The sequence below is a fragment of the Phocoena phocoena genome, chromosome 8 (genome assembly GCF_963924675.1).
Source record: "Phocoena phocoena chromosome 8, mPhoPho1.1, whole genome shotgun sequence".
Taxonomy (NCBI): Eukaryota; Metazoa; Chordata; class Mammalia; order Artiodactyla; family Phocoenidae; genus Phocoena; species Phocoena phocoena.
In genome coordinates this window covers 101,606,788-101,632,384 of record NC_089226.1, presented here as the reverse complement: position 1 = coordinate 101,632,384, position 25,597 = coordinate 101,606,788, and the positions used below count along the sequence as shown (strand labels likewise).

Sequence of the window (25,597 nt, the reverse complement as noted above, 5' to 3'; positions counted from 1 at the left end):
GTCCCCTTCATCGGCAGGCGGATTCTTAACCACTGCGCCACCAGGGAAGTCCCTATATTATTAACTCTCAGCAGGAAGTGCATGAGTTAGAACTTAGACCAATATCACTGATATTGTTTAAAAGTGTTGGCACATGGTGATAATAAACAGCAGACTGATTTTTGGTGTTTCTTATCATGGTTTTAAAATTCTCTATGGACAACCCTCCCCTATTTGTCTGCACCCAGAGGATTCGGCTCTCGCTCTCCCACTCTGGGTGTGCCACTGCCTGGCTCTTAGGGCTTGACAAATGTTAGTTGTTGTTAAAGCAGCTGCCTGGACCTCCCTGGGACCGAGAGGCTGTGTGTCTACCATATGGGCCCACGTTTCTCCAAGCCCTTTAGTCCAGCCCTGAGTCCTCCTGGTCAGGGCCAGCGCTGACCATTTCCCTCCCCTCTGTGTTCTAAATTTACTTAGAATTCGTGGGCCAGGAGCTTTGCCTTCCCTTCTCCACCCACCCTGCCCTTAAACCTGTGGCTTGTTGAGCAGCGGCTGCTGGGGACGTGAAGCTCCAAAGAGCATCTGAGGCTCCAGATATGCAGAAATCGATGGGCCTGCTCTGGTCTCTGACTCTAGACTCGCTTATTGACTTCTTTATGACCCTCTAGGTTTGCCTGATGATCTGACAGATCTCTGTGGGGCTAGTTAAGGTGCAAAAGGGAGGGGACGGGGCCAGAGGCTGGGAGGGGCTTGAGGAGGAAGCAACGTGTCCCTCTTGCCCACAGACCTCTGCTGAGAATGTTGTATGTGCCTGGCTGGTTGCTCAGTCCAGCTGGAGAGCTGGGCAGGGAAACTGATCATTCCTTCCCAGGGGCTCAGCCCAACAATTATAGTCATCGGATAAACGGGGCTGCGGCCGATAAACACTCTCAGCCCTGGAGTCTGGGGGAGGCACTGAGGAGGTGGAGACGTGAGGGATGAGTAGGAATTTGCCAGTGAACAGTCAGGGGCATTTCCGGACTAGAGCACAGTGATGTGGAGGCAAAGCTCACCATGGGGATGCTGAGCAGATGTCAGTAGCTTCGTGTGAATTACTGGGTGCGGTGAAAAGAACTGGGCCTTTGGATTCAGGAAGACCTTCAGGATTCAGTGTAATCCTGGCATTGCTTCTCAGGGAGTTCTCTTGGGCCAGTTACTTCCTACATCTGAGCTGTTTTCTGGTCAGTGAAATGGGCTGTTGTAAGGATTCCAGGTAACCTGTGAAAACCCCGAGGAGTGCGTGGTGACAGCGGTGGTGGTTCCCACATGAGTTCAGGGGGAGTCCTGGTTCCCGTGGGGTGAGGTTCAACATGTAGAACAGGTCTGAGGCTTGGAGGTCAAGAGCCTGGGAGGGCCAATGAGTTTTGCCTCCTTTTTCCAGGATACACATGACCTTTGGGTTGCTGTGGCTGGACCTGGTACCCACTGGAGCTGCCACTGTCCCTCTCCCGGCGGCTGGCAAGGGAAGAGGTGATGTGTCAGCCTAACCCCTCCTCTACCTTCTCACTGGGCCCAAGGCTGGGGAGTCTGCCCCCCACCTCGAGTTCCCCAGACCCACCCAGCCTGGGGCACAGGGTCTCAACCCTCTAATAAACGTTAAGGGGTTTTGCAGCTTTTCACCCCCATTATCTCACTTATTCCTCACACAGACTCTGCTGGATGGATCTTAATGGCACTGTTTTACCAGAGAAGCTCAGAGAGGTTAAATGATTCTTGAAGGTCACACAGCAATAGAGCAGAGGGGCCTCACTTGCAGGTGGCCTGGGCCCTGCTTCTGACAACGCAGCCTCAGATAGACAGGATTGATGGTGGGCTCCTCAGGGGTTTCTTTTCTTTTTAAAGCCTTGGCATCAAAACTCCCAACTCTGTGCTGGAAAAGTCCCTTTTCAGCACCCTCCCTGGACTTCTGGTTTTTGAATTACATGCTTGTAGATGTTTTCCCCAGAGTATCAGAAATGAAGTGGGTGAGTTGAGGGATTTCCACATTCACCAGAGCATGTGATTTGGGAACAAGGAAAACTTGCTCTCAGGCTGGGTCTCACATCCTCCATAGTGTCTCCAGCTACTCCTGGAGCTGCCTCTGACCTTCCCAAATCCAAAATAATAAAAGCACCCCCAAGAACAGTGGCAGCAAAAACTGCCGTTTACCTATGTGCCAGGTAGTATTTGCTGAGTGCTTTATAGGTACTAATTTATTTGATTCTCAGGACAACGTCATGAATCAGGTGCTGTAATTATCCTCATTTTAGAGCTGAGGAAACTGAGGCTGGGAGAAGTTGGGTAACGTGCCCAAGGCTATCCGGCTAGTAAGTAGCAGAGCCAGAATTTGAACCCAGGCTGTCTGGCTTCAGAGCCCACGGCTGTAATCAGTATGCAGTTTCTGAAAACCAAGTGCATCCTAATTTAAAGGCAGAGCAGTAATGCTCATTAGCCTACTTCCTGTATTTTTCGTATGCCTGAAATATTTCATCAAAATAAAAAAATTGCAAACTTCTGATGAGGAGGCTAAATGGAGCTGAGTGGAGGCGGATTGGAATGCTTCCTTAGCGGCCTTGAATGAAAGAAAAACATTCTAGGGACTTCCCTCGTGGTCCAGTGGGTAGGACTCCACGCTCCCAGTGCAGGGGTTGGGGTTTGATCCCTGGTCAGGGAGCTAGATCCCACATGCATGCCACAACTAAGAGTCCACATGCTGAAACTAAGGAGTCTGCATTGCCACAACGAAGATCCCACGTGCCGCAACTAAGTCCCGGCGCAGCCAAAATAAATACATAAATAAATATTTAAAAAAATAAATAAGTAAAATTAACTAAAAATATAGGTACCCCATTCAAAGTAAAATTAACAAAAAATAAAGAAAAACATTCTTTTTGTTTTGTTTCAACCCTTGTGTTGAAAATTCTTCTGGAAGTGCCCTTACTTTTCCATCTGGTCCTGTCCAGTGCCCACAGCTGAGGGTCTCACACTGGATCGGAGTTGCAGGAGTGAATGTGGATCAACATGCAGGGGCAGATGGTGAAATCTGCCAGAAGGCTGGCAGATTTTCCTTGTGGTGGGGATCAGGCTGTGGTTCAAGTTCCTGCTTTGCTACTTTCGGGCTGACCTAAGTGACCTCATTCCCTCAGTGTCAGTTTCCCCACCTGCAAAGTGAGGTATGACTGCCCCTCTCTGCCTAACCCGTCTCTCCTGTGGTTCTCTGGCTGCACTGTAGAATCACCTGGAAGCTTACACCTGGCCTGGGTTCCACCCCAGGGATCCTGCTTCTGACCCAACTGCAAGATCACCCTGAGGCGCCCGCACCGCTGTGCTTTTGCTCCTGTCTGTCCCGTCTCCATATTTCTCCTTTCCGGCCGCTTCCTCCCCACTGCCTCCTCTGATTGCAGGAGAGTGTGAGGGTTAAGAGTGAAGGATTTCAAAGCACTGAGCTGATCTCCCTGTGCTATGCGGCTGCTTCCCAGCTATTTTACATTTGGTAGTGTATGTATGTCCATGCCACTGTCTCACTTCGTCCCAGCTTACCCTTCCCCCTCCCCGTGTCCTAAAGTCCATTCTCTACATCTGGGTCTTTATTCCTGTCCTGCCTTTAGGTTCTGCAGAAACTTTTTTTTTTTTTTTTTTTTAGATTCCATATATATGGAAAAACAAAGAGTGAAGGATTTGGGGGAATTCCCTGGTGGTCCAGTGGTTAAGACTCCGAGCTTCCACTGCAGGGGGCACGGGTTGGATCCGAGGTCGGGGAACTTACATCCCACATGCCACAAGGTGTGGCCAAACAAAACAAAAAACAGAAGTGCAGGATTTGGGTTTGAAGTCTGTGTCTACCATGTACATGCTCCCTGTCATCTTTCAAGACTTCAGCAAAATCTCAGCTGCTCCCTTTTCTAGGAGGAGGTCCTTTCCTAGTCTCTCTTATACCCATTTCAGCCGGCTTTTGCCTCCAGCTCCCAATAGGACCTGTTCTCCTAAAGATCGACAGTGACCCTCACCCCAGACCCCTCTTCTGACCTCCAGACTCATGCATGCAGCTGCCTCCCTGCCTCTCCAGGTGGCTACCTGGTGGCTATTTCAACCCAGTGTGCCCTCCGTGTCTGCAGCCTGCCCATTCAGCCTCCCCGAAACCTTGAAGTCACGTTTCACGCCTCTTTCCTTCACACCTTATCTCATTGCAACAGCAAATCCTGTTGGCTCTGCCTTCAAAGAAATCCAGAATGCATTACTTCTCATCCCCTGCTCCCTGCATCTTGTCTGAGCCATCAACTTCTCTCTCCATCCTCCATCCTCCCCTCTTCCACTCCCCACTCCACTCCAGCCACGCTGGCCTCCGGGCTGTTCCTCTAACATACTACTACCTGGGGCCTTTGCTCAGGCTGTTCCCTCGGCCTGGGTCTTCTCAACATCTGCAGGGCCCACTCTCTGCCTTCTCTGACCCCCTTTTGCTATTGCAATCCCCTCCCCCTTCCCATCCCACTCCAGCCCCTTAACCCTGCCCTACCTTTTCTTTCTTTCTTTTTGTTTTTATTTGGTATCTCTTCTACTATTCTGGATGATTTACTCATTTACTAAGACTTCAAAGAAATTTTTAAAAATTTCTGTCTCTCTCCTTGATGCTGAACAAAATACCTGATACCTGACTCCGTGAAGTCAGGTATCTCGGCCTTTGTTCACAGGCGTGGCCCAGGTGCCCGGCTCTGTGAACATCTGTAGAACGAATGAGCAAATGAAAGAGTTCCTTGACCCTCTCAGGCAGAGGTGTGTATCCCCAATGTGAAGGGATTCTCAAGGAGTGTCGTTGACCAGTTACACCGTTTCCCTGGGGCGGGGGAGGGCGTTTGTTAAGGGCAGGGTGATTCTGCATGCATGCCAGCAACCTCCCCTCCTGTAATTTGTACGGAGTAGGTGGACATATTTGTGATACAGCCACTTCAGTAGCCTAACAGTAGATGTAGGTGGTGGGGTATACAGATGTTTACTGAAAAATGCTTTCAATTTTGAACATTTGGAAATTCAAACTAATGTCTGAAAAATTTTCATAACAGTGTTGCGAAGCATGTTATAAACTTTTCTGCTTGTTGCAGAAAAGCTGGAAAATGCAGAAAAATAGAAGGAAGCAACATAAACACAATAACCACGCTTAGCCCTGGCCCCTGGCGGGAATCTCTGTTAGGATGTTGGTATGCATCTTTCTAGTTTTTTTTTTTTTTTTTTTTTTTTTTTTTTTTTTTTTTTTGCGGTACGCGGGCCTCTCACTGCTGTGGCCTCTCTCGTTGCGGAGCACAGGCTCCGGACGCGCAGGCTCAGCGGCCATGGCTCACGGGCCTAGCCGCTCCGCGGCATGTGGGATCTTCCTGGACCGGGGCACGAACCCGCGTCCCCTGCATCGGCAGGCGGACTCTCAACCACTGCGCCACCAGGGAAGCCCTCTAGTTTTTTGTTGTGTGTATTTATTTTGTTACATAATAGTAATTGTACGGATCACCCCAGATTGAACACACTGATGTTTGTCAAGCCTTATGTCGTTTTCTGATTCTAAAACAAATATATATGTATTTACACATTTGGAAAACTAGAACAGAATTAAAAAGAAAATTAATACCCCAAGTTTCACCACCTAGTAATAAACACTTTATGTTTTGGTGTATTTCCACAGTTTTCAAAAAACATGCGTTGGTTATCTTTTTTGAACAAAGTTTAAAAAAAAATACCATTTCGTGTAAAGCTTTTTAAATTTTTACTTAAAAAAACTTGAGTTATCGTTGATTGTAAAGCTTTTTTACTTACCATTATATTATAGACATTTCTTGTCCTTAAGTATTCTTTTAAGATATAACTTTTAAAACATAACTGTATATTAGTATATAATTATGGCAATATTTAATCTCTTTTTGTAGGATATTTAGGTATCTAATTTTTTGCCATTAGATGTGACTTTGTGACATCTTTTATAGGCATTTCAGATTATTTCCTTAAGATCTGGTCTATAAATAGAAATTGGGTCAAAGGATATGAATATTTTTAAGGTTAGTGATACAGATTGCCAAATTGACCTTCAGAAAAGTTGTATTTATTTAGACTCCTAACAGCAGTGACTGAGGGTGCCTGCTTACCTGCATCTTTTCCTATATTTAGTATTAGTATTTTAATCTTCCCCCAAACCAGTTTTTAATTTAATTGGATTACTAGTGAGATAGAACGTGTTTTCTTGTATTAGTGGTAATATGTATTTCTCCTTTTAAAATTATTTATTATACCCTTTCTCCACTTTATTCTATTTTGGTGTTTACTTTTTTTTTTTTTTTATTTTGGTGGTACGCGGGCCTCTCACTGCTGTGGCCTCTCCCGTTGCGGAGCACGGCCATGGCTCACGCGCCCAGCCGCTCCGTGGCATGTGGGATCCTCCCGGACCAGGGCACGAACCCGTGTCCCCTGCATCATCAGGTGGACTCTCAACCACTGCGCCACCAGGGAAGCCTGGTGTTTACATTTTTTATTGATTCATAAAAACTCTTTATGTATTAAAGCTGTCATTTTCTTCCAGTTGGTCATGGTAGTTTGTCTGTGGTGTGTTTTCAATGCACAGAATGTTCTGGTCTGGCTCTTTTGGTTATAAGTAACCAGCAGCCCAATTAAGCTAGCTCAAGTGAAAAAAGTTTATTCTAAGGACACATGTGGAGCAATAAGGGGATTCTCTTGAAAATCTAAGTATAGGAGCTGTGTTAAGGCTCGGCCTCCCAGGGGCTGGGAGGCAGTCCAGGATCACGGTGATTCCAGGCACTCAGCAGCTGGAGATGGTGCATCTCTCCTCTGGTGCTCCGCCACTGGTGTGACTCAGCTAGCCATTCCTGATATGCCTGCTTCCTTCTCTCCCACTGTCAACAGGGGTCTTCTACTTGGTCAGAGTGGGTGTGAGAACTCCAACCCTCGGTTTGGCCTGTGGTTCACTGGGGTCTCCCTTGCCTCCTCTTTGTCATGACTTTTCAATTTTAGCCCCTCTGCCAAAAGCTATTTTCTTTTTCATTACTTGGTTCAGATTTTTGAGAGAGAGAGAGAGAGAAAATTTGGTTGGCCCAGGTCCACTTATGGAGGATCATAGGTTGGTGACCTGCTTGGGAACCGTGCCTTTTTCTAGTCCAGCTGATGGAGGCTAGGATGAAGTGGTCACGTGGTATAAAATATGGCTGCCTGGGCAGTCGGGATTGTGGGTGGTCATTTTCTCTTAAAAGGGAGTATGAATGTAACAGGCAATGATAGAAACGTTTAGTAAGAACTGTAACATTTTTCAATTGTAAAAACTCTCAATCTTTTACTTTATGCCTCGTTCTTTGGACTTTATCTTTAGAATTTCTTCCTCTATTCTAAGATCTGAAACATATCCATCTATATAATTTAAAGTTTTATTTTATGCTTTTATGTGTTACATTTAAGTGTTAATGATTTTTAAGCATCATTAACATGGTAATATGCAATATTTCAAGAGGTTTTGCTGACAGATAACATCCCCCTTTTTCAATTAAAAAACTGCAAGTTCATCAATAAGAAGGATGTTTTCCCATCTAAAGCTCTTTTAATAAAAGTTTTTATTATAAAAATAAAAGTTTTTATTATAAAAAGTTTTATTATTAAAAAAGTTTTTATTATAAAAATACAATATTTTAGGGGCTTCCCTGGTGGCGCAGTGGTTGAGAGTCCGCCTGCCGATGCAGGGGACACGGGTTCGTGCCCCGGTCTGGGAAGATCCCACATGCCGCGGAGCGGCTGGGCCCGTGAGCCATGGCCGCTGAGCCTGCGCGTCCGGAGCCTGTCCTCCGCAACGGGAGAGGCCACAACAGTGAGAGGCCCGCGTAACGCATAAAAAAAAAAACAAAAAAACAAAAAACAGTATTTCATATTATAAAAATAATAAAAGTTTTTATTATAATAAAATAATATAGCAAAATATAAAAGTCTCTGAATCCCAACCCCCACTGTATATCATACACAACAGTTTGGTGTATTTTCCTCAGCTCATACATAGTGTATAATACATTTTGCATGTGAATGTATAACAATGTTTTTTAAACAAAAATGGGATAATGTTTTCCAACTTACTTGTTTTGATTATTTCTATGTCTGCTTACGTAAATCCAACTTGTTCTCTCTATTGGCTGTTTGTACATATAAATATAACATAATTAATTTAGTTGGTCCTTATTAATGGTTGTTTAGGTGGTTTTTCCAGTGTGAATTGCAGAGGCCAGATATTGTTCTCCATTTGCTTGCTAAGGAAAATGGCTGTTACACAGCTCTTTGTAAACTGTGCTTTTGTGGAGAGAATAAAGACTTTTTGTTCTGAAATCCTGTGGGTGCAGAGTCTCAGCTTTGCCGCTGTCATTGGCTGTGTTGTGTGGGAGAGCCATGGTTACTGTGCTCTGGAGAGTTTCTGGCTTCCTGCTGGCTCTCCTTGTTCCTGGGGGAAGAACCACCTGACAACAGGGTACAGCTAGGTTTCTGGGACTGGGGATGAAGCTGAGTGAGAGAGGGATCACTGTTGATCCAAACTGAAGGGGCAGAGAGTGAATATTTTACTATCTCTGGTCTCTGTTGCAACTACTCTACTGCTGTAGAGAGAAAGCAGCCTCGGCCACAAGGTAAATGATGGGGGTGGCTTTGTGCCAATAAAACTTTATAGATACTGAAGTTTGAATTTCATATAATTTCATGTGTCACAAAATATTCTTCTTCTTTTGACTTTTCCCCCAACCACTGAAAAATGTAAAGATTATTCTTTGCCTCATACAAAAATAAGCAGAGGCACAAATTTGGCCCAAGGACTTTGTTCTCATATTTCTAATTTTATAACATGCTTTCTTGAGTTCTTAATTTTGATTCAGCTCAGTTGGCTGTGTGTATCATTAAGCAGTTGTTTCTCCAATTAGAGTTTAGTGAAAGGGTGTGAATTATTTATATCCCTGTTCATGGCACCCTGTCCTCACTGGTCCCTGCAAGACCCCTTTTCTTCTGTTTTTTTTTTATTAAGTTCCCTTTTACCATCATTCGTCTCCCTCTTCATCTTCCCAATGGCTAGGTAGCATCCTAATATATTTAGTATGTATTCTTCAGATTCTTTTGTTGTTGTTTTTAGAAATTGTTTTTTTGGGTGTGGTTCTGGTAAGACATGTATTATTGGTTTGTGTGTGGGTATCTTTAATACGTATAAGTGGTATTTTGCAGAGCTCAATCTCATTTTTTCACTCAGCACTGTATCTGAAAGATTATCCACATGGTCATGTGAACATCGAGTCCTTGCTTCTAACTAGTGCACAGGGCTCCGTGGGCGAGTCCAGCACCTTTCACTTCATTTTTAAAAAGAAGTTTCCTTGAGTGATGTCATGTTTTAAGCTAGTGCATATTTGGAAATATGTGCCTGTTGCCATTACAAGAGACAGGCAATATGACTGAGTATTAAAAAAAAATCACAGCTTTTTTGCTTTCAAATTGTGGATATCCATTTTTTTAAAGTTAAAATTTTTTATTTATTAAAACAATTAGTGTTTAAAAAAGTTATGGTCTAATTTACCCTTTTAGTGTTCAGTTCGATGAGTTCTGATAAACATGGACAACTGAGTAACCATTCACCACCATCAAATAGAGAACAGTACAGAAAATTTAATTGCTCTGAAATTTCCTCATTCCCCTTTCTTGTCAACCCCTCTCCTGACTCCTAGCCCCTGACAATCACTGATTACCTTTCTGTCCTATGGTGATGCCTATTCTGGAATGACATGTAATGGAATCACACAGTACGTTGATTATTGGTATGGCTTCTTTCACTTAGCATCAGTATTTAGTGTTATAAAGTCTGAGTTTCTTTGTAGATATTTTTGTCACTGTGTGTGTGTGTGTGTGTGTGTATGTGTGTGTTTATATATATTTATTTATTTTTGCAAGCATGTTTCTCTGTATATCAATATCTTTCATTGATATCTGTCTGGAACACAGTGAGCCCCTGAGCTCCTTGGGTCTGTGTACCTACTGGCTGCTTATTACTTGATGTCATATTCCTGATGTCCCAACTGTCTCCTTTTCTAATCAGTAGCCTCCCTGAGGGCTGGGTCTCAGCCTTGCTTTTGTGTCCTGGCTTATTCATGGAAATGTCCAGTTAAATTGCCCTTTGGGGGTCCTTGAAGACCCCATAACTCTCACCAAACAATTAATATATACTTTTTCTTTTATTCTGGAAAACAAATGGGATTCATCAATTGTGACCATTGTCCAGTGTTCTGAAAGCTTCCCAGTAAGGTCTGGGCGCCTTCTTCTGGGAAGATAAATTATAATCACTGCAATAAGACAATATGATTTATCTGTAAAATTCCTGTGAAAAGATTTTTTTCCTTCCACGTGGGATGTTTGTTTGCAGTTTTGTTGTTTCTATAAGTAGAAATGAACTGTCATTGACCCTGCTTCCTAGCCATTATAGAGTTGTGATTGGCTCTTCCACTGCCCATCATTTTTATCCCAGGGGAGGCCATACAAGGGGGAGTCCATGCTCCCCCCTTATCTTTGATGGAATCTCTCAGGCCCACAGAGTTTGGCGGTGGGACGTGGGCAAACTCCTATGGGTCTGTCCCCTAAGAGCAAGCAGGTGAGCGGGAAAGGACAGAGGGCTGGAACGACCACCGATGGGCTCTGTCTCCAGGTGTTCTAAAGAGATTTAAGGTTGGTTTGGACCACGGAAGCTCATCAGCCCTGATCCTGGCCCAGGTCGGAGTGTCCCCACCCGCAGTACTTAGCCCGGTGTCTGGCATTGGGACCTCAATAGGTTGAATGAAAGTGTTCTTGAACCTCCCCAGGTTTTCTCAGGCTCTGGGCTGCTGTGCTCCCCTAACAGGGCGGGGCTCTGAGGAGCATTTCAGCATCTTTCCCACCTTTCCCTGCACACACACGCACACACCCTCACTCCCACGCACTCTCACTGTGATATAATGAGAAATGGATATTTAGTCTTGGTCTCGGGTTCCTGCCACAGAGCTCCTAAAATCCAAGTAATTTCCTGAGCAGTAGAGGTGAGAGGAATGTCTTTCGTCATTCATAATGAGCCCCTTTCAACTGACCAGGTGATCGGAGGGCTGGAGGTTGCATTAATCACCAATGGTCAGTGATTTAATCCATTGTGCCTACGTAACGAAGCCTCCATAAAACCCCTAACCCAGGCTGTTGGTGAAAGCACGGGGGTGCTGGTCCCCAGAGGGGTAATGGAAGCTCCGTGCCCCTCCCGCCACAGCTTGCCCTCTGCATCTCTGGCTCTTCCTGTGTTGTATATTTTCTAGTAACTGGTAATCTAGCAAGTCAGCTATTTTCTTGAGTTCTATGAGCTGTTCCAGCAAAGTACTGAACCCAAGGAGGGGGCTGTGGGAACCCCCAATTTACAGCCGGTTGTTCACAGCACAGCTAACAACCTGCAACTTGCAGTTGGCGTCTAAAGTGTGTGTGGGGCCTCAGTCTTCTGGGACTAAGCCTGTGGGTCTGTGCTAACTCCGGGCCGTTAGTGTCAGAACTGAGGTAAACTGTGGGTGCCCAGTCAGTGTGCACCGAGGATTGAATCGCTTAGTGTGGAAAACCCACACATCCAGTGTCAGAAGTACTGGTGTGAGCGCAGTGCTTGTCTCACACACACACACACACACACACACACACACACACACACACTGACACACACACACACATACACCCTCTTATCCTTGGGATGAGCAGCCAGGGGCACATTACTGCCAGAGGTTGACACCAGTTCTCTGCCAGGCCCCGGGCCAGGTCGCGGAGTGTCTGTGTGACACCCCCCAATTTGACCCCCCTGGAAGAGTCTCCAGATGCATGGCTCTAATCACATAACCTGTGGTGTTGCCTGTGGTCAAGTCACTGGGCCTGGGAATCAGGCAGCCTAGTGTTGAGTCCTGGCCACGCCACTCGGGCTGTGTGGCTTTGAGGACATTCCTTTGCATCTCTGAGCCTTGATTTCCTCATTCATAACATGGGGGTCACAGCAGTGCCCACCTCATAGGAGGGTTGTGTGAATTTATTGAGCTACGCCTGTAAAACACTTAGCAGAGCGCTTGGCTCTGAGTAAGAGTTCAATAAATAATACTCCTGGAAAGAGGAACAATAAGGCAGAAACCCCGGCTAATGAAGAAACCCTTTAGGCGTGCACTTGGCAGGTTGTAATGACAGGTGGGCAGGCCCGTAGTCCCTGCAGGTGTGGGACACAGGCTTGTGAAGTCAGACTGGCATTGGATTGGCCGGGCAGGGCTCAGGAGGACACCCTGGAGAGCTGTTAGCTGGAGGCCGCGGTGCTGCACCCTCCTAGCTGAGCCCTGCCCCTGGTTCCAAGCTCTCGTGTCACCTGAAACAGCACTCTTCTTGGTTTTGCAGCCAGAGCCCCAGCCTGGAGACCTGATCGAGATTTTCCGCCCTTTCTACAGACACTGGGCCGTCTACGTTGGCGATGGATATGTGATCCACCTGGCCCCACCAAGTAAGGGTGCCCAGCGCTCCACTGTGCTGGGGCTGGGAGCAGAGGGAGATGGGGGAGCTGTGGTTCACAGGGGACCCCAATATTCTTCTATCGCCCCCAACTGACGGTTGGTTCCTGGTTGCTAAAGGAGGACAGCTCGGTGTGGGGCAGTGGTTTTCAGACTCTGCACCTTGGAACACCAGGGCCATGCAGAGAGACTGAGGTGGGCTTCCAAGGGGGCAGTTCTGCTTTTCATGTATTTTGTGTATTATGACTTCGTATAAAACACATTGGATCCTGAAGTGCAAATCTCCTGGGAAGAGCACAGGTGTTTGGGCAGCAGACTTGTCTGTGAATCCATTTTCACTCTCCGGCCTTGGTTTCCTCATTTGTAAACTGATGTTAAGAATCCTTAATGCGCAGGATTATTGGGAGAATTCCCCACCCGTTTTCTCAAACTTTTTACTTAAACTGAGGTCTAACCGAAATATAGTAAAGGGCACAATACTGTCAGGTGTATAGTCAGTGAATTAAAAAAAATGTATCCATCCATGTGACAATGACCAGATCAAGACCTAGAACATTTCCACTCCCCGAAAAGACCCCCTCATGCCTCTTCAGTATGCTCTCTCCCTCCCTAGAGGCAACCATTCTTCTGGGTTTTCCTGCTGTAGGTTAGCTGTGCTTGTTGTAGAACTTCAGAGCAGAGGAATCACACAGCTTGTGCTCTTTTGTGTCCGGCTCTTTCCCTGGGCCTGTGAGGTCATCTGTGTTGTTCTTACTTTTCCATTGCTGCATGTCCTCGGTTATATGGACATCGCCCAGTTTGTTATGTATTCTTCCGCTGATGGGCATCGGATGCTTCCATTAGTGGGCTGCTCTGTGTGCAGCTGCTGTGGACATTCTTGGATGTGTCTTTTGCTGACCAAGAATGGTAGCAAAATGAATGACCTCACCCTGTATTTATAGAGAAATCTAGAAGTAACCAGGGTAGATGTCACCATCCCCACCCCTGATCAACCAAACCACCAACATCTAGAACCACATAATCTGCCTTTTCTTGTGTTACGGTGCAAATGTGCCCCTGCCCTTATTTTATTTTATTTTATTTTTTTTACATCATTATTGGAGTATAATTGCTTTACAATGGTGTGTTAGTTTCTGCTTTATAACAAAGTGAATCAGTTATACATATACATATGTTCCCATATCTCTTCCCTCTTGCGGGTCTGTGTCTTTATTCCTGTCTTACCCCTAGGTTCTTCATGAAATTTTTTTTTCTTAAATTCCATATATATGTGTTAGCATATGGTATTTGTCTTTCTCTTTCTGACTTACTTCATTCGGTATGACAGACTCTAGGTCCATCCACCTCATTACACATAGCTCAATTTCATTTCTTTTTATGGCTGAGTAATATTCCATTGTATATATGTGCCCCTGCCCTTATTTTAAAGGCCAGCCTTTAGGTGTGGGCCCCGGACCCCCTTCTCTTACTTTCACAAGCACTGTACCCTCAAATTAATAATAATTCTGGGGCTTCCCTGGTGGCGCAGTGGTTGAGAGTCCGCCTGCCGATGCAGGGGACACGGGTTCATGCCCCGGTCTGGGAAGATCCCACATGCCGCGGAGTGGCTGGGCCCGTGAGCCATGGCCGCTGAGCCTGCGCGTCCGGAGCCTGTGCTCCGCAACGGGAGAGGCCACAGCAGTGAGAGGCCCGCGTACCAAAAAAAAAGAAAAAAAAAAAAATAATAATAATTCTGTATTATTCCTATTGGCCTAGAAACCACTGGAATATCTCCCACTGATAAAACAAACAAACACCGCTTCGACCTCTCTAGCTGACTTCCCATGGAGCAGCTCTCTTGTCTGCCACGGCCCCTGCTGGTTCCTCACTTCCCATCCTCTCTTCTGTTCCCTCCACCAGGGAGTATTTTTTTTTTTTTTTTTTTTGCGGTACGCAGGCCTCTCACTGTTGTGGCCTCTCCCGTTGCGGAGCACAGGCTCCGGATGCACAGGCCCAGCGGCCGTGGCTCACGGGCCTAGCCGCTCCGCGGCATGTGGGATCCTCCCGGACTGGGGCACGAACCCATGTCCCCTGCATCGGCAGGCGGACTCTCAACCACTGCGCCACCAGGGAAGCCCCACCAGGGAGTATTTACTCCCCTCCTGGAGCAGCTCTTATCAAGGCTAAATCAATACAATCAATATCCTGGTCAAGGCTTACTTGGCTTCTCTGCAGTGGCCTCTCTGCTCTTCACCTGGCGCTGCCTTCCTTTCCCACTGGGCCCTTCCTTCTTTTTTTTTTTTTTTTTTTGCAGTACGCGGGCCTCTCAGTGTTGTGGCCGCTCCCATCGCGGAGCCCAGGCTCCGGACGCACAGGCTCAGTGGCCATGGCTCACGGGCCCAGCCGCTCCGCGGCATGTGGGATCTTCCCAGAACGGGGCACGAACCCGTGTCCCCTGCATCGGCAGGCGGACTCTCAACCACTGCGCCACCAGGGAAGCCCGGGGCCCTTCCTTCTTGGCCTCCTGTGTCTAGGGGGCTCCTCCTCTCCCATACCTCTAATCCTTACTTCTCCCTCATCCGGTCCACTGGCTTCTAACACCTTCTATTTGTCGATGTCTCCCTTAACTTGATTTTAACCCTGCTTAGCTTCAGATGTGTGTAACCTCTTGACGACTTGGCATCTTCAGTTGGGTATCTAATTGGCATGTTGAACTTGACACACCCCAAATGGAGGGCTCCAGCGGACAATACCATCCGGTTGCTTAGACCAAAAGTCTAGGCATCATCCTTGATCCTTTTCACCCCACGTCTAATCCATCAGGAAATCCTGTTGGCTTTATCTCCAAAACAGACCCCCAACCTGATCACTTCTCAGCATGTCCACTGCTGTGCCCTGGGGTAAGCTACCATCCTCTCTCACCTGATGCTACTGCAGCTTCTGGTTGGTCTCTCTGCCTCTTGTCCACTTACGGTCAGTCCTTCCTTCACTGGGCAGCCAGTGTGATCATTCCAAAGTATCAATCTGATTATGTCACTCGCCTTCTTTTAATTTCGACTGGCTTTTCCATCACACGTAGAATAAGTTTCAGATCTGTGCTGTGGCTTGTGAGCCTGGCGTGGTCTGGCCTCTGCCTGCCTCTCTGACCTTCTTGAAGCTTCCTCTTCTCTCCTCCTGGGTCTCTAGACTTCAGCCACATTGGCCTCCTTGCAGCCTCAAGCACGCCACGTGCCTTTCTTCCCGAGGTCCTTGCCTTTGCTCTTCCTTCTGCTTGTGATGCTCTTTCCTGGCTCTCAGCACAGCTGCCTCCTCTTCATCGTTCAAGTCTCAATTCAAATGCCTGTTTCTGGGCGTGGCCCCCCCGCACCCCGAGTGAGAGCAGCCTCCCCTGGTCATCCTCTCCTTACGTGACTTCGCTTAATCTTCTCCATAGCATTTTCAGTACCTGAAAGTGTTATTTTTTCTGTTTGTTCCTTGTCAGTGTCCTTTCACTAGAGTGTAAACTCGTTGAGGGCAGGTGCGCTGTCTAGTTCGTGTCTGTGCTCAGCACCTCGGACCAGCACCAGTATTGCTTGACTGCACTGAGTGGGTGTAACTGCTGGACAGGAAGCAGGGGATGGCACGACAGGGGATCTGGGTGGGTAGGTGTGACACCCTTCATTGGGTGAGTGGTGCTCCTCAAAGGGAAATATGCTTCTATCTGCATCTTCTCACTCGAGCTTCACAGGAACCCCGTGGAATAGGTGAGGCAAGGAGGACTGACCTCCTGCTACTGAGAAAACGGTGGAAATTAGCGTTGGAAGGAAGCTTAGAGAACAACCCAGTACTAATGAGGCACTCACTCTGTGCTAGGCACTGGTGGAGGCACCTTACCTAGTCAGTTTCTTTAATCCTTGCAGCTCCCCGTCCAGTACTGTAGGCACAGGTAGAACTTACTGACCCTATTCTACAAGGAATTGGGGACTTAGAGAAATTAAGCCACTTGTCCAAGGTCACATAGCAGGAAAGTCGTGGAGGTGGGACTCAAACCCTGGCTGTCTGACTCTCTCTTCCCTGCCCTTCCACATGCTGCTATACTGTCAAGTCTGAGGTTTCCCAAAATTTAGTCACTGATTGCTTGCCATATCCTTGTGCCCTCTCTCCAATAATTTAATTGGTATTTTCTTTAGTAGACTAACTTTAAAAAGTAAAATAATTCTTTTAAAAGAAACTTTAAATTCCTATATGGATGTGTGTTTGTGAATCCACCTTAGCTGGTATTTGTGGATTCCCAGGGTTGGCTCAGCAAAGTTAAGTGACATGTCAAGACCATTCAGTGATGGAGCCAGAATCAGATCCCAGAGCTTCTGACTGTCAGCCTGTGCACTCAGTCACCAGGGTGACACCCAGGGTGTGAAGTGTAAGGAAGCCCTCACTCTTAGGTGTTGACTCTGAACTTGCATCCCTGAGAGTTGGTACCTCCTGAAATTCTGTGCTCCAGGCACCTTGCTTGCCTCGCCCCAGTCCCAGCCCTGCCACCCACGCGCCTAGGGGCTGAAGGTGGATGGGTCTCAGGAGCTCCCCTGATCCAGTCACCACACCGAGCCTTTCCGTAAATTTGGGGCTCAAACACAGCACCATCTTTCATTTACTTCACTGGATCCTCAAGCACCTTGTGCCCTGTTAGTAGCAAGTCTGAATTCTTCTGATTTTCTAAAATCTCAGGATTATACTCAGGGCAGAGGGGTTTAGTCCTCTTTGGAAAGCCTAGCAGAACAGGACCTGGACTCTGATCAGACCCTCTTGCCGTTGCTTGTTGTTGTCACATGGTGTTACGGGGGAAGATGGGTCCTGCCCAGTGTAACAGATGCTTCCCCTGCTGAGAAGAGCCTTGGGGGTTCCCGATCGCGGCAGGGCCGCAGAGGCTCCTTGAGGGACAGTGAGCCTCTTCTGTGATGTTCCCTGGGGTCCACCTCTGTCGTGCAAGCACACCTCTTCAGCCATCATACCAAAAGCTTGCCCCTCCCCACACGGTGTAGGCTGGCTGCCTCAGGAGGTATGCCCAATCTCTGTGCTGGCATCAGCTTTCCCTCCCAACTATCCTGGTCCTTCTACTGAGCCCAAACCCCTTGCTTCAAGGCAGTTTCATTTCTGGAAATTTGTTGCCTCTTCCAGCCCCTCCCCATGGACCTCCCTGGTGTCACACCTCTGGGAGCAGCTGTGGGGTTTTGGTCCCTTTGCTCCAAGAAGGATAGGATCTACTTCTGCAAATCCATCTACCTTTTCCGCAGTAATCAGCTTTGTATGTGTCAAGGAAGTGTAGCATTTTTAGGATCACAAAAAGTTCACACTCTATTCCTCCAAGGAGGTGGGTGTGCTCAGGGCCCATATTTGCACAATCAAGAGGGTGTACGAGGCCAGCTTCTCTAGGTTAAAAATAATCACAACAAATCATGGAACTTCACTCCACCTCATTTCAGATATGGAAACCAAGGCCTAGAGGCCATAAGCACCTTATTCACAGCCACACAGCTGTGGCCCTTTCACATCTGCTCGTCCCCTTGTGGATGTGGCGGATGCCAGGCTTGGGGCTGCTCTGAGCCCCTGTGGGCCGGCTCAGGACCGATCCCGCTGTTTCTCATCCTGAATCCATAGGTGAAATCGCAGGAGCTGGTATGGCCAGTGTCATGTCTGCGCTGACCGACAAGGCCATAGTGAAGAAGGATCGGCTGTGCGACGTGGCCGGGCGAGACCGGTACCAGGTCAACAATAAGCACGATGACAAGTACTCGCCATTGCCTCCCAGCAAGATTGTCCAGCAGGCAGAGGAGCTGGTGGGCCAGGAAGTTCTCTACAAGCTGACCAGCGAGAACTGCGAGCACTTTGTCAACGAGCTGCGCTACGGGATCCCCCGCAGTGACCAGGTGCGTCCTCAGTGTGTCCCCATCCCCGGGAACCAGACCATTTCCTCCGCTGACCTGGGCATCAGGGTGGGCTGGGCTGGGCTGGAGACAGGAGCACAAACAAGACAGAACAGCAGAGGCAGAAGCCTGCCCTCAAGGATGTCACAATTGGGGTGGGGAGGAGGTGGGGAGATGGGCACCGCGGACCAGTGTGGTCGGGGGACGATGGCCGAGGGTGTGAGCACAGCCGTCACTGTCAGCCTGGTGCCCGGCCCTTCCTGGCTTCCTGGCCCTGAGATGGACCCTTCCCACAACTTCAGAGGCAGGTTTTACTATCCCGCTTTACAGATGTGGAAACTGAGGCTCACAGCACTTGTTGATGGCCATTCATTTCATCAAACAAATCTGTGTTGTCTCTTTTCCTGAGAGTTGTCTCCAGCTGTGCTGATAAGTAGCAGAGGTGGGAGCCGACGCCCAGGTCTGCCGTAACTTATAAAAAGCCCTGTGCTTAGCCCTGCCTTAAGCCAAGGGGCAGTCCAGGAGGCTCCAGGTGATGCAGGTGTGTTTTATTTACTTAGTTGATTTTGGCCATGGCCACTCTCTTCTTTGAATTGCTTTTTCACCTGGGTGACTAACTTCCTTCCCATTTTCTCTCACTTTCTCCTCTCCTTTTCTGGCCCTTCCCTGCGGCCCCCTCATTTATGTGTGTGTGTGTGTGTGTGTGTGTGTGTGTGTGTGTGTGTGAGAACATTGTTTGGAAAAGTTCTTGGATGCCTGTTGATGCAAAAGAGTATGTTTTTTTTTTTTCTTTCAGTAAAGGATGAGTTTAAGATCCATCAGGTTGTTGATTTTCAGTATTTTTTGAGATCTGGTGTCTTCTTCCTTGGTCATTGTGGTGGTCAAGGGCATGGCCTGGCAGACAGATCGATTCATGTTCTCTAAACCCTGGTGAAGTACAAGTGATAATACTGATCTAGGAGGGTTACTGTGTGAATTAAATAAGAGCATCCTTATGCTAGCAGAGTGGCAACTCAGAAAGTACACTTAATACATTGTAATAGTAGAAGTAGTCATAATGGTCCTCATCTTCATTCTTTTTCTTGGTTCACCCACTGTCTTGTCCACTGGCCTGTCTGGGCCACAGTGACTTGCTGGGGAGGCATCCACCAACACCCCCTACAAGGATCACGCTCAGCCTTCCTCATACCGCTGATAATCAGCTGTGTTTATTTATTACACTGACCTGCATGTTGGTGAATTCATCCTATGCTCTGTGACGATACAGTAGGTATCTTCCAATGGGTATTCTCTTATTTTTTTTCTTCAATCACTCATGTTATTATTATTCAATAATATGTATGTAAATATATAAAAATGTATATGTGATACATATATTTACATATACATATATGTACATACATACAATAAATATAAGTATGTGTGTGTGTATATATATACAAATATGAATGTGAAAGATGATTAATACAAAAATTGACTAGTAGCAAGTACACACCTAGCTAGGGAAGGATAGGGCAATACTGCCAGTGTTTGGTGAAGAGTCCCAGAATCTCTGGGGCACAGTCTAGTTCCAATTTCCCTGACAGTTTATAAGAGGCTCCTTCTGGGAAAGTCAGTGGGCGGGTCCATGAGAGGAACCTCGTGACTCAGATTACAAATGTGAGGCAACCAGAAGGAATCTGGGGGATGATGGCACTCAGCATATCTATCTAGGGGGGATAATGGCCTTCAAAACATTTGTTTTGAGTCACATTTGATGCATACTGTCATCCTGGTATCTCTCTTTACTAGCATCCTTTAGAGATGCCCTTCTGTTCTCTCCTGTATTAATGCTTTTATCCTCTGCAACTCACATCTTTCTCTTTCTTGGATTACTCTCTTGTTTTGGTGGAATACCACCTCTAATAGATTCTGAGAAAGGATGCATTTTAAAAAGATTGTTTATGCCTGAAAACATCTTCATTTTATCCTCGGATTTGATTGATAGTTTGGCTGGGTATGGAATTCTAGGCTGAAAAGAATTTTTAAAAAAATGTGATGGTATTGCTCCATTGTCATCTAGTTTATGCTATTGTTTACGAGAAGTCTGAATCGGTTCTGATTTTCGATCCTTTGTATGTGACCAATTTTATCTTTCTGGAAGCTTATAGAATCTTCTCTTTATCTTCAGTGTTCTGAGATTTCACTATGATAAACCTTGTGTGGATCTGTTTTCATGAATTGTGCTGGGCACTTGATGACACTTTTCAATGTGGAAACCCTGTTCCTTCAATTCTGGGAAATTTTCCATTTTCTCTTCTCTCATTCGGGAACACTGATTATTCAGAGGTTGTACCCCTAGACTGCTCCTCTGATTTTCTTTTCTTCTCTCCCCTGTTTTCCAATTATTTATCTTTTTCAATGAGAAAACTAACACTTATTGGTAGATCTGGGTACAGTAGAAGTTTTTTAAAAAGTAGCAGTGATGATATCAGCATAAAAAAGAGAAACATATGCTAAATAAATCTGATTCCATGGGTGATCCTGCATAACAATTGAGGTGTTGATTACACCTGGCTTCTACTTCAGGTAAATGTCCGCCCTCCCGTGCAGCAATAAACTCCAAATAGAGATTACTGTACAAATTTGGGAAGTATAAGATACCAAATTCAGGGTGCTATTTTAAGAAGATTTGGTAGATTTATAAAATATCTCCAAATCATCTCATTTTTAGTTATCCTTTAGTGATTATTAATAGACTAAAGAAGAGAGTCACAATTTAATATAAGTAGAGCATTTCTTCACAAAATTGTTACATAATTTAGTAAAATACATATTTTGAGCACTTAAATACAATTCCAAACCTTGAGATACTGAAAGAACCAAGAAATATTTTTTATCATTTGCTCTTTCTACAAGCACCTTCTTGAAAAATGAAACAATACAAATTGGACACATCCCATTCTCTTCCTGAGGCTTTAGCCCAATGCGCTAGCCAGCCACCTGAAAGAGGCAAAACCGTGACAACACAACAATGATAAAACAGCATCAACAATCCTACTGGACCCCCTCACAGAACATGAAACCAGAACATACTACGAAACAAAAAGAGGTGCCATTTATACTGTTTCCAAAGATTTCCTCTTTCATTTCTTGGCCTAGATGAGGGTTTCTCAGCCTCAGCACTGTTGACATTTTGGGTCATTAGCAATGAAGATAAGTCTTCATTGTTAGGACTTGCCCTGTGTATTGCAGGATATTTAGTAGCATCCATGGCCTCTACCAACTAGATGCCAGTAGCACCCTCCACCCCCAGGTGTAAGAACCAAAATGTCTGTAGATATTGCCAAATTTCCCCCAGAGGGCAAGCCTGTACCCCCTCGGGAAGTACTGGCCGAGGTGAGTAATGGTCATAATACACGGTGTGGCCAAATTAAAATGTAGCTTCTGCACTTCTCCCATCTCACTAGAGAGGGTGGATTTAGTGGATGCTGGACAACGTCCGGCAGCGCTTTTGCTTTGTAAGAGCCATCAAAGCAGCAGCTCTCTTTTTCGCTTAACTCGAGGATAATTTTCTGTGTGAAAAGGATCTTATTAGTCATTATGTTTATTTGTGTTCAGCTCTTTGAAGCAGACTAGATTTTCCTTCAACGGACTATATGTAACTCATCTAAGTTTCCATGTAGAAAGGGAAACAATGGATTTAAACCAAAATGTTGTTTGTGCTTTCCATGCCTAAGAGTATTCTAATCGAGACGGTCCTATTTTCCACCTACCTATTTAAAAATACTCAGGCTTCAAAAAATGTATACTTAGTAAGCTTTTGTACTGAATAGTACTCTAGCAAAAAGCAACTAGGAGCTACACTCATGCTGAAGTCTACCTGTGTCAGATAAAATTTTTTTTTTTTTTGCGATACGCGGGCCTCTCACTGTTGTGGCCTCTCCCGTCGCGGAGCACAGTCTCCGGACGCGCAGGCTCAGCGGCCATGGCTCACGGGCCCAGCCGCTCCGTGGCATGTGGGATCTTCCCGGACCGGGCCACGAACCCGCGTCCCCTGCATCGGCAGGCGGACTCTCAACCACTGCGCCACCAGGGAAGCCCAGATAAAATTTTAAGATAAATAGAAATTGAAGATGTGGCCAATGGTATTGTGTAATTACATAAACCTGGATAAATTACAGGGTATTATATAGCAACTACTGTAAACATTAAAGCCAACTTTCTGTACACATATTTTATAACCATTGTTATTTTATAACCTCTCATAGTCTGAATTCAATTGCTTTCTGAATAATATTACTCTTCTTATATCCACTTAGAACATTGCTGAAAGTGAAGAAAAGCACATTAGAATTGCCTTTTTCCCAGAAACAATTCCGGGGCTTAACTCATAGTAGATGTGTAGCATAAGCAGCTAATTGTCCGCAGTCTGATAGGATTACTGTTTGCCCACTTTCGAGAAAAGATAATGAGGGGCAACTTTTCTCTTTCATAATATTCTGATCGAAGACCTCTGGTGCACACCGTGTAGCCCATTTTCACGATCAGAACTGTTGTAATTTCAGCACAGTGGCTGGGCTGGACCCAGCAGCCTTACAACAAGAAAACCATCGATGACATGTGCAGGTAGCTCTGTCTCTCCTGGGAAGGTCATTCTTTCCGTAAACTCTGCACTCTCAGGGCTAACTAAATACTACTTTCTTGTATTTAATGACACAATTTGACTCTGTACAAAGCATGAGCGCAAACAATGAGGCTATTGTTGTTTTCCTTGACAAAGCACCTTTTGTATGAACCGGCTCCATCAGCGTTTCTCCTCACACTGTGAGGTTCTGTAAAGAACTGGGGGCTTATTGTTCCTACTCCATTATCTGCAAACCATTTCTCCCACCTTGACACATAGCTTAGCAAGGAAAACACTGGATCCAAGTGGTTTTATGCAGGCTCCCTAGCAAGAACCCGGCAGGACCACGGTTGCCACAAAGCCAAGCCTAATTACCTTTAATTTAACAGGAAGGTCTAAAGACTGAGCGGCAGTCAAACCTTAGGTCAGTAGCTTCATGCAAACTTTTGTTGACATGTGTTCTGGGTACCTTGTGATGTTAGTTACACTGGTGTATTTCTGGCATTTCACACAGCTATGCTGGACACGTTTATGGCTCGGATAAGCCTGGGCAGTGGCAACATATATTCTTTTTAAGCATTGAAGTTTTTCAGAGTCTTCTCTATGGTGGGCATGTGGGAATTTTTCGGCCACAACATACACAACCTAGGCAAGCTCTGTGCTCAGGGTACCAAGGGCAGAGTTGGCGGTGTCATGTAAGGATGTGGGTTTGGGGTACCAACTCCACATTTTCATCCTTTTTATTACTGGGAGTTTTAGTACACTGTCTCATTGGACTTCTTGGCGTAAAATCATTATAATCTTTTCCTTTGCAGTTCTTGGTGCTGCTTAAATGCTTGGCTTGGTTTTAGGGTGAGATTTCTTGATCCATGTTCATGATACCGTTAGTGGGAAAAAGTACAGTTTTCATGATTTCGGGCATTGTGCCTTCACTGCATTTAGTGTTCTTTGGGTCCTAGTGGAATTATGCCTAAAACAAATGCCTTATTTTACTTTTAGTTGGATTTTGGAAAGAGTGAAATTTGATACATGTTCAATTTTTACCCTGAAACTTACTCTTACTTTTGCAATGTTTTTTTTTCTAGTACAAACAATACAAGTCAGATATCTTAATAATTTAAAGTATAACATTACTACTCTTCATAGTTGAGTCATTTAAGAACATGCAAAGAGCACCTCTGCACCTGGCAGGACCGGGTGCTGGGAATACAGCGAAGATGACGGCAAGTGAGGGTTTTGCTCTGCCGGAGGTCACGGTTTATTGAGGATTCAATAGCAATGACTCTTCAACTTCACACTTACTTCGAGAGCTCCCTGTTGGCCAGCCAGGATTTCAACCATCTGGCTTCATCTCCCTGTCCTTTTCACAGCCACCCTCTGGGGATGTGTGCTTTAAGTACTCACAGGGTGAAGTGAGTTTCCCGCTTCAGACCTGTGTATGTCATTGGCCAGCTGGCCCCACCCACCACTCCTTCCCCATCCTGCCCTCTTCTCCCCATTTCCCTGCCAATGTTAGTTGACTTCTGAGTTTGTCAAGAAGACCAAGGGGCATGGGAGGCTCCCGGAGCTGGATGTTCTTGTTGAACGTACAGCGTGTACTCAGATTCCTGACACAGAATCTGATCCACCCTCCTCTCTCTTCCAGGTCAGAGAGGCCATCATGGTAGCTGGCATCGCAGGAGTGGGCCTGGCAGCCATAGGCCTCATTGGAATCATGTTCTCAAGAAACAAGAAACAAAAGCAATGACTTGAAGGGACTCTCTTGTCGGCAGTGAATTTATACATTAAGGGGGCCTTCTTTGCTAGAGGGTTTGAGGTTTGGTTTGTGGATTTATTCTGTTTTACAATAAGGCTTATTTTCACAGAATAAAATAAAGCCCAATGAAGGAGGATTTTCTTGGGGGAAGTGCAGCAAGAACTGCCTGGCGTGGTCTGTTGAGGGTGCGGCTACGCTCTGTTCCTGATGATGCCATGTTGTTCTCTGCCTCTTCGGTGATTTTCTCTCACTTTCTATTTGTGGGCTGCATTCTTCACGTGCAGGAAACAAAGTCCAACTCCAGTTATCTCAAGTAATGGGGGCTTCTAGTGGTGAGGATACAGGTGGGCAGCAAGGGAGACAGACAAACCTGACTGATATTCAAGAACAGGAACCACTGCACACCCAGGACCTTTGGCCTGGAGCTAGACCCAGTCTGGCTTCCAGGACTTAGTAGCTGGAGTCCATGTCCGTGGGGTTCAAACCTCAGCCATAAGGAAAGACTATATGCTCTTGCCAGTCTTGTTAAAATCTCCTTTATCTCCCTCTGATCTCCACAGCTTTTCTCAGCCTTATCACTTCCACCCCGCAGCACTCCTACGTCCTCTCCACTTGGGCTGTCACGACACCCCTCCCCCCCACCGCCAAGTCTCTGATCCCACACCCGCTCCTGCGGCTTCTCTCCCCACATCTGCTCAGTTTCATCCCTCCCTGTGGCCTGCGAGGTGCTCCCAACGCAAGCTCCTGAGAGAGAATCTGATTGGCTCAGCTCACCACACTTAGCCTACAGATTGATTGGCTGCCATTGGGTCAGGTGGCCCCACTAGGC

At 46.2% G+C, this 25,597-nt stretch overlaps 1 protein-coding gene across 1 annotated transcript in view; it reads left to right on the top strand.

Moving 5' to 3' along the window:
* Positions 1-24,905, top strand: part of LOC136126724 (phospholipase A and acyltransferase 3) — a 28,466-nt gene extending 3,561 nt beyond the window's left edge. The window contains exons 3-5 of the mRNA XM_065882091.1: positions 12,418-12,520; positions 18,141-18,409; positions 24,658-24,905. Of these exons, the coding sequence (XP_065738163.1) occupies positions 12,418-12,520; positions 18,141-18,409; positions 24,658-24,759 (474 nt within the window). The 3' untranslated portion in view covers positions 24,760-24,905. The remainder of the gene's footprint in view (positions 1-12,417; positions 12,521-18,140; positions 18,410-24,657) is intronic.
* The last annotated feature ends 692 nt before the right edge of the window (positions 24,906-25,597 follow it).